Source organism: Molossus molossus, unplaced genomic scaffold (genome assembly GCF_014108415.1).
Source record: "Molossus molossus isolate mMolMol1 unplaced genomic scaffold, mMolMol1.p scaffold_m16_p_16, whole genome shotgun sequence".
Taxonomy (NCBI): domain Eukaryota; kingdom Metazoa; phylum Chordata; class Mammalia; order Chiroptera; family Molossidae; genus Molossus; species Molossus molossus.
The window spans coordinates 54,188,535-54,206,026 of record NW_023425351.1 but is presented as its reverse complement, the minus strand read 5'-3'; the positions used below and the strand labels follow the sequence as shown (position 1 = coordinate 54,206,026).

Here is a 17,492-nt window from a genome sequence, read left to right as displayed (position 1 = left end):
TCTTCAGTGTTCCAGAGATATATTACTTTTTAGGTATTCTAGAATTGCCTTTGTCATGTGCTCATTTACTTGGGCTTCTATTTCGAATGTCAACAATGTTTTAGTGTTAGGGCCTAGCCTCTACTGCTTGTCATGCTAAGGCTTTGGGAAATTGTGACTAACTGGTTGGTGGCTTTGCTATAGACTGAAGTAGGGAGTTCACTGTTTGACTGTGATTCCTATGTGCCAAAATAAGAAAACAAGCTTTTAATTTTTCTGTACGGAAATAAACATGACCACAGTCTGCAAACTCTTTAAATGCAACCATACATATCTTATTTTTGCTTGTGATATTTACATAATGTAAATCATTAACCTTGAGAGCCTCACCTTATTCACACAGCATAAACTCAAGAATACTTATTACCTTTCAGCATGCAGTGCATTAATTTATACAAGAAGGCTATCAGTAAATATTTTTAAACCTGAACTGAACTATAAAAATGTACAAAGTTTGTCTATTATAGAATGTAGATTTTTATCATTGTTTAGGAGTAAGAATACATTTAAAATCTTAAGAAAATGTTTTTAAGGGCTTATGTTGAATATGAGATGATATTCATCAGAAGTAGATCCAAAATGATAGCACCTTGTGCTAAATCCCGCTCAGATATGAGAAACCCTGCAGATTATCTCATGAGAATGTCACGTAACATTAAATGATAGCAGAAGAGGATATCTGTACCTGCAGTTCACTTTATGATAAAAAAAGTGTTTAGCAGATAATTTCTTCCCTTGTTATTTTCATATTTTGAAAAGTATCTGTTGAAACAAATTTATCTTATATGATTCTTATCCATAATCTGACTCAATATTAGGTGAAAGTAATAATCACAAATAGTGACTGATTCCATATTTTCCCCTTAACCTTCATTGTTTGATTTATTTCGCCTAATGGCTTTGCATTTGTTTATATATACACGTCTCTACCCGGATCTAGGGCACCAGCCATCTCTTCCCTCTTATCCTTTCTCCCAACTATTTTCTTCCCTTCCCTGTTTCTCTAGTCTCTTCTGAACACAGCAAAGTAATCTTGAGAGCATATATGAGATTATATCACACATTTACTCAAAATTCACCAGTGGTTTCCTAAATCTGAATAAATGCCTAACATCTGGTAACGTTCCACTTATTCTGTCTGTGCACACCCTACCTCTCTGCTGTTCTCCCTCTCTGCTACACAGTTGTCCCCACTGGCCCCTCAGGCTTCTTCAGAGCGCTCCCCACATTTCTGTAGGGCTTGTGGTCTTGCTGTCATTGCTGACTGAATGCTGTTTTCTACGCTCTCTGACTTCCTGCAGGTGTATATTTTCTTCTTACTAGAAAACCACTCCTATTTACCCTCCCCGTGCTCCCCAAAGCTCTGAGGATGGATTCATATATACCTAAAATTGAAACAATATACCCTGGGTAAAGATATCTCTGATGTGTTCAAAAGCCTAGTTATTTTAGGGCCTTAGAACTTTGAAAAGTAAAAATCAATAACCTTGTTATTGTACTGGACACAATGCAATCGATATTTTTTTTTAATTGAGGTAAAATTTACATATAACATTATATTAGTTTCTTCAGGTGTACAACATAATGTTTTGATATTTGTATATATTGAGCAATGGTCATCACAACAAGTCTGGTTAACATCCATTACCACATCTACAAAAAAAAAAAAATGTTTTTCTTATAATGAAGACGTTTAAGGTCTACCTTCTACCAATTTTCAACTATAAATACAATATTATTAACTATAGTCATCATGCTATACATTACAGCCCTGTGACTTATTAATTTTAGAATTGGACCAATGCAATATACTTGATTTTTTGTATTGCATAGCATACATTGAGCATCCAATTGACAATTATAATAATAAAACCCTGAGAATAAACATAGATTGACTGTTAAATAATTATTAGTTTGCCAATTATTCTAAAAAAGAAATAGTAACATTCATTCCTTTTTGGGGGCATTCAAAAGTTCCAATTATTAGCCTGGTTCTGCACCAACTATTAGGGATAAAAACACAGTCCAATGTGGTTCTTTCCTGTAGAGAGTTACAATCTGATGAGATTCAGACAGACAAAGTCCACTGCTAGAAATTAAAACCACGTACTGTGAGCACAGCATGGAGGTGCACCTGGCCTAGTTACAAAGAGAGATCAGAGAAGTCTTCCTCATAAAAGTGAGACATGAACTGAATCTTGAAATTATAAATAAGAGGGAACCAGGTGAGTTACAAAGCATGAGGGGATGGTGCGCTTCACCCCTAGGATTCAACATATGCGAACATGTAGGAAGAGGGTAAATGAGATTTTGGATAGAAATTAAAACAGCTCATCAGGGCAGGACCATAGAGAGAAGGAATGACGAGAGGTAATAGCTTACCTGCATTGAGCACAATTTGAAGTTTTGTACCCATATCATTTTATACCTCAACATAACTCCATGATTTAGGGAGGACTAGTATTCTCATTTCACAGATGACGAAACCAAGATACAGAGAGAGGTTCAGTCACTTGCACCAAGGCCACACTTGCCTAACAGTCTTGTTTGGGAGTCCATGCTCTTAATTATTGTGCTTTAGGTAGGCTGGTTAATTCTTCAAAGACCTCATATCGATCTGCTTCTATCTCTAGAGCCTAAAAGCTCCTGGAATATTCTAGTTGGTTAGATGTTTCACGAATGAATGGATGCATGACACCAAGAATAAGTGGTGAGATTTCATCTGAAATCTTCCTCCAGGCTAAGTGTGAGAATAAAGAAAAGGTAAATTCTTACCAATAACTTATAAAAGTATTTATCTGAAGTGCATTTTTCCATTTCATTTGGAATCAACTTTGCACAGACTACAAATGCCTTAATAGGCAGTGTTAACTCAGTTCTTTTGAAACTCTGTACCATTTTTAAGTGAAACTTTGTTTCACTCATGCTAATATAACTCCTGGATTCTGGAGAAAAAAAGAAAAATAAAAGAATTAAGTAACCTATCACTGATGACTGGTATGTCCAAAGTACATAAACATGAATGTGTTACTATTATATATCCAGTAGTCATCTGACAGTATTTTTTGTTTAACTGCCAACTAACTACATTTGGAATGATAAAAGCTTTAAAAAAAATTCTTTTACCCTACCAACTAAAAACTTTGAAACAAATAAAAAAATAATATACTTATTTTATAATTATAGCTTTCCAACCTTAGAATTATCTCTCATTAGTAACCTCATATGGCCTAATTTTTAATTAAATCATTGTTAGACTGTATAAATAAATAAATAAATAAACTTTTATTCCAGATCTTCTGCCTAAATGGCATAATCTTCCTTGGACTAATTGCTTATTTCAACTGTTCTTGAAGTGTGTAAATTTTTGAGATCTGAAACAAGTTTCAAGTCCTATTTCATTATAAAGGTATATATAAAGATTATCTAGTCTAGTAAATGAACCATTAGAATTTTGTCTCATTTAAATACAGGATATAATTAAAGCATGTAGATAAAAGATTCATAAAAGAAAGACTTAGTGGTAGATTAGTTAGACCAAAGCATGTTTCATTTTCATACAATGGGAGGAAGTTATTATTTAAAAGGAAACATGAGGATCCGGAAGCAGCCCAAGTGCCCATCAGTAGATGAGTGGATAAACTCTGTGGTATATTCACATCTTGGAATACTATGCATCTGTTAAAAAGAAGGATCTCTTACCCTTTGAAACAGCATGGAGGAACCTGGACATGATTGTGCTAACTGAGCTAAATAAGTCAGAGAATGACAAATATCACACAATCTCACTTATATGTAGAATCTAGTGAACAGAACAAACTAATTAATAAAATAGAACCAGAGGCATAGAAACCTGGAACAGGCTGACGAATTTCAGAGGAAAGAGAGGCAAGGGGGTAGGAAGAGATTAACCAAAGATTTTTTATGCATTGCCCAGGGACACAGACAATAGGGTGGGGAAAGCTTGGGGTGGGGTGGGAACCAGGTGGAGGGGGACAATAGGGGATAAAAAGGAGGGACATCTGCAAAATCCTCAGCAGTAAAGGTAAACAAAATACAAATTTAAAAACAGGAAATTGGAAGAGAAGCAGACATTATTGACGACCTGCTCTCTTCCAGGCACTCACATTAACACTGCAGCTGCCTCCTGCCTGCTCGGCTAAAGAATCATTTATATTGTTATAAAGTAATCCCTGCTGCTGTGGATTCTGGAGCATTCTATGTAGAATTGCCCATGTAAAAAGAAATTTGATTGCTAAATCAATGGCTGTAATTCACAAGATATTTTCTTACAATCGCTGACTTGAAGCTCATATTTAAACCATTTTTATTTCCCTGCCTTTGGCATCAATCACTGCTCCGTATCTCCAGAGGGGTAGTCACACGGCCTTTCATATCAAGATGCTCCAATTCTCTACTATCATGTAGTCTATTTTTAAGTCAGACTTCAAGCATGCTTTCCTAATGTGTTGCCAGGTTTTGCAGAAAAACAGAAAATAATGTGTTTATACAGAAAGTTGAACACCCTAGCCAGGTGGTTCAGTTGGTTGGAATATCGTCCCATACACTAAAAGGTTGTGGGTTTGATTCCTGGTCAGGACACATACTTAGGTTGTGGGTTCATTCTCCAGCAGGGGCATGTGCAGGATGCAACTGATTGATGTTTCTCTCTTACATCAATGTTTCTCTCTCTCTTTCTCTCAAATCAATAAAAAAGCATATCCTTGGGTGAGGGTTGAAAAAAAATGGAAAAAGAAAAAAAAAGTCAAATTGACCTATTGAGTCTTTCTTTATAGATAAAGAAAATAATGTATATAACAGTGACTATTAGAAGTCATGGTGTGATTCAAACTGTATTACGAAATGGTGTTAAGGTAAACGGTCCAAGAGATCTGTGGATAGCTAAATCTTTACTTTCTTCAGGGAAACAAAAATTCTACTATCAAAGTTCATTCCACAAAACCTTGAAGAGAAAGAAAGCTGTTTTACTATTAAATAAGCATATCTTGAGCACAATGCACATTGTAGGCAGTTTGTGAAACGCACTACAAAAACCAGACAGAATCTTGCAAATATTCATACAGTAAAAAACAGCAAATAACACTGTCTCCTTGAAAGACCAATCGATGTACCTCATGTCTTGTGTGTCTCTTAAAAACCCTGAGTTGATTTCAGAAGTATGTGTTTATGTTTCCAAAAGTCAGAAAGCCAGCAGCTTTGCACTGTCGAATGAAAAGCTGGATCCATTATGTTTTTGAGGAGACACCCTAAAGGAGAAGGGGGTGTGCTGCCCCCCACTTAGTAAACAGAAAATTTTGTTTTAGGCTTACACGTCAACCAGTGGGCCATTCACTTCCAGATTCCTAACGGATATACGTGCATAAAAGAAGACTATAGACAGCTCTCTGCGCAACCAGGGATTTGGTTCCAAGTCCCAAAACAGAAATCTAGTTAATTACATCGAAACACATGAGAGTGAGAGTAAATATGAACCATATTGAGGCTGCAGTTCTAAATAGCCTGAAGCTTAAGCCAATCCTATAACTGGGTATTTCTCCCCAAGTCCCAAACCTGAGCTTTAGAATCTTTCTGATTCAGGGAAGAATTGATCTGTCCTGTTAGGAAAAGAGACAAAAGAGCAGGAAAGAAAGAATCCTCCAATAAAACTAATATTTTTCAGATCTCCTTGGGCCAAAGCAACAATCTCTGAGGCAGGCTACCTTAGGGACAAGAGTGGATGAATCTAATTAGGACAGAGTTTCCCTTTGTGTGCATGTGTCCTTCTGTGAACCTGAGGGACCTTAGAACCATCTGTTTAAGTTTATAAGATAAAATAAAGCACATAAGCTCTTGAAAGATAAATTAATTACAAAATATTTTAAATCTATAATAAACACATTTTTTGTCACAATATGTTGCTTCTTCAATGCCTTAATTAAAAGATAAAGCGGTAGGTCTAATAACTACTATAATTTTTAGTAGTTAGGAACATAAACAACATTTTGAGGTACCTGTATCAGTTATAATGTAATATAAAAATATCTGTGATTTCTACTGGTGACAAAGTCCCTGTTTCTTTTAATATTACTGTGTTTTGTTGCCTACATTTGAAATGAAAAGAAATGCTAAAATTCAGTTAGAAAAAAAATCAGTTAGGGTCTAGTAGAAATATAAACATTTCTCCCACATCCAAAATTTGTGGAACAATCGAAAGAACCCCTGAACTATATGAGAAAGGAGAAGTGAGCCAGTTTCTCCTCCTTTTCATCACCACTGTTGACTGATTCCCCTCTGGACTTGTACAGAATAGAGTCCAAATAAGTGGAGGACCATGTCCACACTGATTGTTCACAGCTGGCACAGTGTGACCCCCACCCCTTGAGGAAACAGCTGACTTGAGGTGGTAGGTTCCTCTTGCTTTGGGACGAAGTACTCTGCTCTTTATCCTTAGGAAAAATTGAGAGGAGACGAAAATAAAAGCGATGAGCTCCTCATAGACAATGCCCTGGTTAGGGTCATGGAAGGCATCCTTAACTCTCTCAAGAGAAGAATTTGGCAGAAACACCAGAGAAGTTTCTCCTGCCCTTTTGCTACCCTTTGTGTTCCTTCCTGAGATTTATGAGGTTACTTCTTCTTCCTAAGACCTTTATGAAAGCCTCATTAGATGGCCTCCAGATGATTCTAGCGTAGGTCAGGAGAGTTTCTTAATTCATTGTACCTAAGGCCACCTCAGGTATCAGACCCACAGGCACCTCCTGTTCCAGTCCAATGTCCTGCTCTTCCGAGGCTGCTCAGTCAACAGACAGTGAGGCTAGAAATTAAACCCGGTCCTTTCTGATCACAAAACTTTGGGTTTTATATGGCATTCTGCCGTGCTGCCCTAAACAAAGGGTTTGAAAAATCTGTGAGTTTTACACTCTGTGTATTTCAGCTGAAGGCAAGATATTAATATAATTATATTTTATTTTTTCTTATATTCATTGTGTGTGTGTGTGTGTGTGTGTGTATATATACACTTATATAAACAGATATGCTAGGCTCCAGAATTACAAATTGTATTTAAAAAAAAAGACATGGAAATTTTAAATAGCTCTTAGATTCTAGACATAGAGATAGGCTTTAATCAAAGAGGCAAACAAATACATATATAATTGCAAGTTGTAATCAGTGTCCTGAAGGTAACTGTACCATGTGTCCTTCAGTGTACTGTGAGGGTTTCTGAAATGGTCTGGTAGACAGGAAGACTTTCCTGAGAAGTCAACATTTGTAGAGAAATTAAGTAGGAGTTAATAAACTGTTACTACAGAGGGCCTTTCCTCTCTAAACTTCTTTCATGTTAATATATTAAGTGTTGAAGTCATTTTTTCAATAATAAAATGTTGAAAAATTAAAAATCTATGACAGACAGATATGAATAAACTAAGTGATGAAAAGGGATTTGAGTTTTTAAAATGTGTCAATAATTCAATCAAAATCATTTTAAGAACTTTTCTTTACGTACACAGTTCCATAAAATCTTAGGGACTTGGGAGTGGCACGAACGGGCGTGACTGCTAATGATGCAGGGATTCTTTTTGGGGTGACAAATTCTGAAATGAGATAATGGGGTTGGTTACACAACTATGTGAACCTACTTTTAAAAAACACACTTGCCTTGGCCAGGTGACTGGGTTGGTTGGAGCTTGGTCCTGTACACCAAAAGGTTGTGGGTTCAATTCCTGATCAGGACATTTACCTAGGCTGTGGGTTCGATCCCCAGTCAGGGCATGGATGGGAGACATCCAATTGATGTTTCTCTCTCATATAGATTGCTCTCTCTCTTTCTCTTTCTGTCTCCCTCCCTCTCTCTCTAAAATCAATAAAATTAAATAAAAACATATCCTTGGGTGAGGATTTAAAAAAAAAATCTTAAAAAACTCTATTGTATACTCTAAAGGGTGAATTTTATGATATGTGAATTGTATCCCCAATCTTGAAAATGAGGCAAAAATTAGTGATGTCGGTTTTATTTATTTATTTATTTATTTATTTATCCTCACCCGAGGACACTTTTCCATTTTTTGTACAGATAGAGTGGGAGGGAGAGAGAGGGAGAGAGAGGAAGAGAGAGAGAGAGAGAAACATCGACGTGAAAGGGACACATCGAGTGGCCGCCACCCGCACGACCAACCAGGGCCGGGGGCAAACTGCAACCGAGGTACATGCCCTTAGCGGGAACCGAACCCAGGTCTCTCAGGACCGCAAGCCGACGCTTTAACCGCTGAGCCAAACTGGCCAGGGCATGATGTCGGTTTTAGATATGAACTACAAGATCACTATAATTGGTAGAATGTGTACATGGCAACATGGTAGACCTGCCCATGGAACACAGCTACTCCTAAGCCTTTGTCATAACAGGACTCTGTTTTTCTTAAGAACACACCTCTGATGGAGAACACTGCTCCTGGTAAGCGGAGGAGGAAGGGAATGCCTTCCAGCCAGCAAAATCCAACGAATGAGTCCAGGCAGTCAGTGAGGCGACCGATGTCGAAACTCATATCCTACTAAGTGACTTAGTGGGTCATTAAATTGGTTTATAAGCCACTGACTGCAACATTGAGATGGACTATTTCAGTGTGAAATTATAACAGAGTTAATTCACAAGTAATAAAGACTGAGTTTTGCTTTTTAGGTGAATAGATGAAGCAACAGAAAACTCATAGCACATAAATAAATGCATATGTATCAAAATAATGCAGAGGAAAATGAAGAGCAACATAACTAAGTTACTTAGAGTAGTGGTTTATAATTAAAGTAGAATTTATCACCATTATGATAATGCAGGCTTATTGGAGGCTTATGATCTAAGGCAGATAAACAAAATAAAGGATGCATGCTTACCTGGGAGACATGTAGAGGAGAATAAAATGAGTAAATGAACAGGTAGGTATTTTTTCCTAAGATCGAGGTCTTCAACAAAGGAAGAAAAGAAGCAATACTAATTTTAATCTTAAAGTCATTACTGGGAATAATGTCTGTCTAGCTATCTGCATTACAAATTCACATCACAGAGTTTAAGGTTATGAAAGTCCTTCTTTAGGAAAACAAACAAAAAAAGACCCCATGGGAGATCTAGCTTTCAAACACATTCTGTACCAGGATTTATGATTTATGACATTCAATCAGGCTGCATCAGGGCATAAGTATTGTGGTAGACCTGGGCTGGCACTTTTGTAAGGTACAGCAGTTCTTTCAAACTGAAGGAGTCACAGGCCACATCTAGTAAATTATTGATTTAATATATCATATTGCTCTTTTGTGACCTGTAAGAATTCATCATTTTTAAAAGGACCAAACTTGCTTTCTGAGACCAAAAAAATTATGCATTATATAATAATTTCTATTGTAGAGTTTATTTGGTAATAAAGTATACATTACACAAGTGAAAAGACAGATTTGAAATAGCAAGTAGCTTAAGGCTGTGTTGTATGTGTTATAAAATCTCTGAGATGTATGGACATTCATAGTACCTCTTCCCTGTAAATGGTTTGGAATTCTTCTGTTTTACTCAGTGGGAAGGTTTCTCCTCCTTCCTCTCCTTCTTCCCTTCCTCCTCTTCTTCTTCCTCCTCCACCTCCTCTTCATCATCCTCATCTTCCTCCTCTATCCCACACACACATGGTCAAGCCATAGGTGGAAAGTCTTCATTGGATGACTGGATGCCTTGAAACCCAGTTGAAGTCTCATCCTCTGGTTTCTCTGGGAACACCACATGGTCTGTTCCATCGCTGCTTCATAGTTCAGGAGCAAAACAAGCATGTGTAGTATAGTTACAGCACAAATACATCTTACACAAATCAAACCATAAAATTCAGCCAAAAGAATATATATATTTTTAAATATGTTTCTATTGATTTTGTTAGAGAGAGAGAGACAGAAACATCAATGTGAGAAACATCGAACAGCTGCTTCCTGCACGCCCCCTACTGGGGATCGAGCCCTAACCAGGAATGGAACCTGGACCTCTCAGTCCATGGGACGATGCTCAATCCACTGAGTCACACCAGTTGGGCCAGCCAAAAGAAGATTTTTAAAAACAAACAGAAAAAGAGAGAAGAGAAAAAATACTACATAATTAAATTATTGGTTAATTCCAGCTTACTCAGTGAGGGAGTATTGCAGAGTGAGTACGTGTTAGCAGGGATCTGCATCTGTGAAGGGGCGGCCATGAGTTTGCTGTTTGCTATTTCTGCAGTGGAACTCAGTCTCCATGTGGCTCTCATATTGTAGAAACTGTATGGAATACATGTCCAATTTAAGATATATAATCTTTCACATAGTATTGCCTCAAAATGTAAAGCAACAGTGATTCCTCGTTATTAAAGAAACAGTGGTGATTTTAACCACAGAAAGAAAAAAATAGATTTATATGGATTTATTAAGAGAGGAATGGTCTCAACTCTGTCTAGGATTTAAGTGCATTTCTGGGGTAATTTTAACCAAATGAAATGTTTGTATTATGTGCTGACTGTGGAACATCATTTTATAGTAGCCTGGTCTTGCAAGCATAGTTCATTTAATCATCCAAGTGACATTTACGAGGAGGACCTACTGTTTGTCAAAATTTTTCTCGGAAGAGAAGAGTTCACAGGGCTTGTGCATTAGAAAATAACTAGCAGCAGCAAGAACCTGTGGAGATGAGGAGAGCTGGTTTCTAGTGGAAGAGTTTTGTGGATGCTGTTGGGAGTCTGGATTGTAGCAGCTACAGTGGCAGGAGAGAGGCTGATACGCTACATAAGGGTGCGAGCAACAAATCACTGATGTATCGGACCCCGAAGGTCAAGGAGAGAGTATCAACAATCATGACATTTTATAATAGGCTAGTTTTGCCATTTAAAATCTTTAAAACACTTTGGCTCTATATGTATACATAATACATAGTTCTGTAGTGCTGCATAAATCATAATTAATATAATATTAATGTTAGAATTATTGCAAAGTGATAGCACATTTTGGAATCATCAATCTGGCATTTTGCAAAGTGTGTTCTGGGGAAGCTGTCCCTGTAAGATGTTCCCCTGAAACAGACTCCATGATCAAATCCGTGTGTAAAGGAGAGCACACTATCCCCAAACTCTACCAAGGTCTCCGTGCAGCCCTATGGTGAAGAACCTTCTTTCCTTTATCCCTGGATTTCCCAAATAATTCATATGTTCTACAAAAATGATAGGAAGATGTAGATTTAAGGTAGTCATACTATCACATAATTTATACTTGGGAAGGAGTGAGTGCTTACATTTAATGCCTCCCAATAATAAAGGCTAATTGGAGAAATAGAAGGCCCATATGTATACGTCAGATGGCAAAAATAAACACAGAATTAAAAGTCCTGGCTTCCTGTTATCGTCTATTGATGGTTAACAGAGCTAGAACAATAAAAGCTACCCTTTTCTCTACTAGCCAATAAGAAGACGTTAAGATAGGTAGAGAGAATATGAAAAGCTTTTAGGAACCAAGATTAGAAGAATTAGTCAAGTTAGCCTGGCTTAGTCATTATTTCAGTCAGATATTAATAAATAGAAAACAAATTACAATAAAACTATATCTCACAGCATAATTTTCCTTATTATATTTACATACTGTATAAAATATTTTCAGTCACAATAGTATTCAGCATAATTGATTATAAATTAGGCCATGCTGTTATCACTGACCAGATGAAACATAAAATTATTGCTACCAATACAAATAACAGAATCTGACATAATATTAGTCACCGTAAGGACATGTGAATATATGCAACCTCATATATACTCATCAGTGGGTTAGAATAAAAACCTTCATTTTTTAATATTTATATATTATATTTGCAACAAAAGCTAAATACTAATTATGCAAAATAAAACATACAAAGCACATTGACCTGTCAGCTTCACAGTAATGTGGAATGGCAGACTATTCATGGCTGAGCTAAACTTTGGTTAAAAGTTCTCATTGCTATTTATATTTTCAAAATTTAAAAATAAGACTTTTGTCACATACATTAAGTATTGTAACTTTGGAGCACCTTAAAATCAGAAAGGAAGTTAACCATAACACATACCTCTCATCCTTGAATGAGTCTCTTGTGAGTAGTATTATCAGTTGAATAAAGTTATCAGTGCTGAAATGAGAATACACCTGACTAATTTCAAACAATCATGAGTGATGAGTGCATCTTTGCTTATTATCATCGCTGTCAGTTTGTTGTTATTCCAGTGAGTTCTAATTTTAGTATCTTTAAGTCTAACTATTTATGACCATTTAATGGAACATTAAAAGGGGGAAAAAAAAAGGCAGAACATTTATTAGCCACCCATTCAATACAACATATGTCGTGTGCGTGTGTTTAAATAAATTGCTATATTTTGAACTTTGGCCAGAAATCAAATAAAAGGAAGAAACTCTGAATCTAAGCTGTCAAATTCATAGTCTACTCAAAAAACAAAAAACAAAACAAGAAAGTTTTCTCTTTTTCAAACATCTTGACCATTCTCAGGCCACACAGCACACCCCATCTGGCCCTCATTAAGAGGCAGATCAGGCTCGGGCCATTAAATTGACTGCATAAACCCAACCCCTGTCTCCTTCAGCCCTTTTCACGGTACACAGGAGTGTCAGTAATACTTCCTAAAACTAGTCACTCCGCTTTTATTGTTAATCTCATCTTTTCCAAGCCTCCAGGACAGCGCTCCGGATTGTCCCCTTGTGAGGACTCCTTCCTCATTGTCATCAAAACAACGTAAAGACTCACTGAGCTTAGCATCTTCCCCTAACTACCCCCACATTCTCCCGTTTATGGTGGAGACTCTGATTACTTTGGAATTTCTTTACATACCACTTACTCCTCATCCAAATACAGCCTAGCCCCCACCTCTCTTTTTTCAAGGGTTAGCACACTTTTTCTGTCAAGGACCCAATGACATTTTGGGCTTTGCTGGCCACATGTCTCTGTCACACATTCTTAGTATTTGTTCTGTGTGCAATTCTTTGATAAATGTGAAGACTCCTCTTGGCATTTGGCTTGCTGGGTGTAACGGGAGAGACTGCTCTGGTTGAAACCACTGTATTCATAACACCCAAAATTTTCTTTTCGGGGTTTGAGGGGAATCCTGCACAGGTTCAAAGCTAATTAAGAGACAGGCTGGCGGAAATCAAACCACCATTCTAATATTGAGGAAAGGTGAGGAGCGTCCTGTGCACGGACAGGTGCAACAGCCATGGCCACCCCTCCGCAGACTCCCCCTGAGATACTTACTGGAGAGGAGGAGGCGGGGACTGCTCTGGGCAGGCAGGGGCTCCCAGCTGTCAGTGAAGACCCTGAGCTCACCAATCAGGATGCCCCTTCCATCTCCGCAGGGGCGGGGCCAGCAAGCCTAGGCAGGGTCCTTCCTGAAGGAAACCCAGCAGCTCCTTGCTCCCTGATACTCCAGACTGACGAATACTCTCAGCCTCCTTTCTCATTTATTACCATTTTGCAAATCTTAACCTTTTTTAAACCCTCTTTTAATTGAAACTCTCTTCTCCCTTGGCTCCCAAGAAACAAAATTCTCAGTAGCCACCCTCTCTCTGATCCTACCTAGGCAATCCCCAGACCTCCTCTTTGGCCATCTTTTCTCATTCTACGTACCTGGTGACATCATTTACCTAAAGGGTGTTGACTGTCTTCCTTAGGTTTTGGATTCCTAAATCTCTTTTAGAAGCTCAGGTCTCTCTCTGAGATCCTGTGAACAACAGAACCAACCATCATCTACAAGTTTGCCAGAAACATTGGTCTCACCCTCATATTTTTTAGAAACACAGCACCCTGGGGGCAGAGGTAGCAAAAGTCTGCCTCTAAACACCATCAGCACCTCCTTTGATTTAAAGGTAACATAAAACAGATAAAAGTTGGTGACACAATATTTTATTTAGATGAGTGAATGAATGTATTTTTGTAGCCATTTTATACCATGTGTAGAAATACTTAATTTGGTGACAGCTTAATCAGGGTTGATTGTCATTAGATTTTCAAAGCCTGGCAGGGAAACAATTTCTCACTTGCATATGTAATGTATCATCCTTATAAAAGAGATGATGACCGTTAACACTTTTATCATAAGTAAAAGCAGGTCCACCGTTATTACTTAGCACTATTACAACATTATCCTATTACTTTATTTCTGAGTAGAGTAAATCTTTATGTTAAAATGTTTCGTTGGTGCACGATTTTTTATTTTTAAAATACTTGACAATGGGGGGTTTCATTAAAATATGGAGATACATGATACACCCTAAAATCTAGTAGCCGTATTTCTATAGTAAGAAAATAGTCATAATGTTGTTACTGGACAGGGGACCTGGGTCTGAGCAGACCTTCCTAGGGCCGGCTGGTAGTGTAGTGTGTGGGTTCTTGACTTCATGTAGGAAAGATTTCACGACATGGGTCCAGGTGACTATGAGGGAACATGTATTGAAGCTGGGGACAGTGGAACAAGGAAGGGCTTAGCATAGAAGAAGCAACAGGAGAGACTTAGGTAGGGCTGTGTTGGCTCCCTGGGAAGCCAGAGACAAGTTGGCCTTGGAGACAGGTTCAGGGGATTAGCCCTGGAGACCCACCGCTGCCCATGCTCCCCTGGTGGCAAGTCTCACGGGGTCCCTTAGAGGTTAGGAGATGCTGCCTGTGCAGGAGGAAGTGGGGGAAGAAGAGAGGGAAGGGTTCATCCTTGGTCTTGAGGGCTTTATTCCTCTCCTGCTGGCAGGACTCTTAGAGAAGCTCTCATGGGAGGGTTTCGGCAGAATATCCATCAGTTTTCCAGGTGTGCTCTTTCGGAGTCTTAGTCTCTGCTGATTAATGCATGTCGGGGCAGGGGGTCTTTAGTCATGGCAGTTGGTCCTGGCATCACCCAACTGTTTCTGTTCTGTTTTTTTGCTTTTCTGAGCCTAGAGCTGAGATACCACTGAGACCTAGATGGTGTCTCTAGGGAGGCGACCTTCTGTGTCCACTGTAAACTGCTCTGTCAGTTTGTTCAGCTCTGTCTTCGCTTCCCTGTTCCACGTGTCCTGGCTTCCTGGCCTGTCTCAATATGATTTTTAATATGTTTTCTAAAATAATGTTTTATCATTTTTATTTTCTAGCACCATGTGGAAGTCGTTCAACAGGTTCAGAAGGCACTGTCCTATCACCAAATTATCCAAAAAATTACAGTGTGGGACATAATTGTGTTTATGCTGTAGCAGTTCCCAAGGAATTTGGTAAGTAAGAGTCATCTCGTCACGTAGTACTTCATTATTGACATCTTTATTTTTCACTACATGCTATTCAAAAATGTTAGTTGTTTTTTATGAACATATTTAGTATTCATAAAATACTTTACTATGCAATCCTTTTAGAAAACTTTATAATAATAAAATTTTGAGGTCATTTTATTCAATCTGAATTTACAGTCAAATACACAGGTGAACAACAATATAAAAATGAAAACAGGATTGTTTTTAATTTTTAAAAATAAGTACATCCAGTAACCTTGCAAGTGCCTTCATATCTGAATGATATAAAACGGGAAATTACCAAAACATAAAACAGTCTGCTCTGCAAAACATACATGAAGTCACATATAGAGGTATTATAATAATCACAAACTTATGTGAATAAACAATCATATGAGTTGTATACTTTATTAACACATTTCCAGAAAGAAGTCATTTCGTTTTTAGGCACTTAGTTCCTGGAACAGCAATGAATACAAATAGACAGCAAAGGACATTTCAGCTCGTCTTGTCAACCTGACAATCTGTTCTGCGTTGACTTTGAGAAGACAGTGTGTCCTTTGCTGCCTCTTCGTCTCCCTGATCACAAGTCTTAGAAGTCGCCCACCTGGCTTCTAAAGGTTTTGGATCCGAGGTCCAGCTGGATCTAACCCAGGTGAAGCTCTGTTTATGGGTGGACAGGCAAAGGAAATTCAGTGAGCCATAAAGAGTGGGAGAGAGGCTGAGAGTTCAGACTTCTAGAATTTAGATTTACAGCATGGTGTTGTACGGTAAAGGATTTGTTATAGCTTTAATGGATATGTGGGTCTGGGTGACTTAGTACTTTAGCAGAAGGACATGGATTTTATCATATCAAGGTTTTAGGATCACATCTTGACTTAACGTTTTTGCTGATACATAAAATAAGCTGATGCTTCCAGTCCAATTTTTTATTACCCGATATTACCTATATATCCTCCTTTTCTCTCTTCTGAAACAAGTCCAAGATCCTAAACGTATGTGAGAGAACGTTGCCATCAGAAATGAAGTACGAAACCTTTTATTTTCACCTTGAAATAGAGGGGCAAAGCCAGCATTAGCACGTGTCTGTTTCTGTGCTCCACAAAACAGTTCCTCTTCCGAGCATTTTGATCACTTGAATCAGAGTTGACCTCTTTGTGAAGAGGACAATAGTTTAGATAGAAAAAAAGTGTCTGCTTAATCGTGTTTGTATATTGCCTTTTGTGCCTGAGAAAGTTTTCTTTGCTAGAAGGGTTGTAGTCCCCAGCTGCTAAAAATGTTACATGGATGTTACATGGTTACTGACAGAATCCCCCAGCAGTGATGGTCCAGAAAACTTCATGGCGATCTGAGTCCTCTTGGGAAGCCATTGATTTGTTTTATTATATGCTATTCTTAGGATGCCATGTGGCCACAAGAATGAGAAAGAAGAAAAATAGTTATATCCTTCCCTGACTGGTAGATATGTTGACCGTCTAAAGATTATACAGTAGCCCATGTTTGTTTAAAAACAGAAGGAAAAAGTAGTAATTACATAAAACTATGTGAACAGATTTCTCAAGAATGGAATCTGTATTTTAACAGGGTTAATGTAAAGTGAATTTACTTTTTAATGTAAAAATAGTACAACTAATGATCAGTGGTTTTTAACACTAATTTTTAAAAATAAATCTTGGATTATTTGTGGATAAAGTCAAATATACTTTAATTTATTAGGAAGAAAGTTGATTTTATTTTTGTAAATGTTGCATAATATTTTTATTTTAAACTACATATAAAGTTAAAGAGACTAGGATTCTAATGTCAGCCTAGCACATCTTAGTTTTCTGTCTTTGGACAATTATGTAATCTCTTTGAGGCTTAGTTTTTTCACTTGCAAAATGAGGGTCATTATGTCTACAGAGTCGAGTGGTTGTGAGGAATAAATGAGATTATATATATGAAGTATGTTTCATATAGTTCACGCTCAGTGCTATTATGCTTAATTACGAATGCTAGTTCTAGAGTAAGAGCCCAACCCAATTTGTTCTTTTTCATTGGACAAGTCACATAATCAGCCTGAGCCTTACTTTTTACGTCTATGATCTAGAGATGGTAAATGTCTACCTCATAGAACTATTTTGTAATTAAGTAATATAATTTAAGTGATTATCATAATAACACATAATGTCATATACACACATGTG

At 37.6% G+C, this 17,492-nt stretch overlaps 1 protein-coding gene across 3 annotated transcripts in view; it reads left to right on the top strand.

Annotated features, from left to right (window-relative positions):
• The window catches only part of CSMD3 (CUB and Sushi multiple domains 3), a 1,073,312-nt gene that overhangs the window by 810,462 nt on the left and 245,358 nt on the right, over positions 1-17,492 (top strand). For all 3 annotated transcript variants that reach the window (XM_036263876.1, XM_036263875.1, XM_036263874.1), the window contains one exon: positions 15,175-15,291. In XM_036263876.1, coding sequence (XP_036119769.1) covers positions 15,175-15,291 — 117 coding nt within the window. The remainder of the gene's footprint in view (positions 1-15,174; positions 15,292-17,492) is intronic.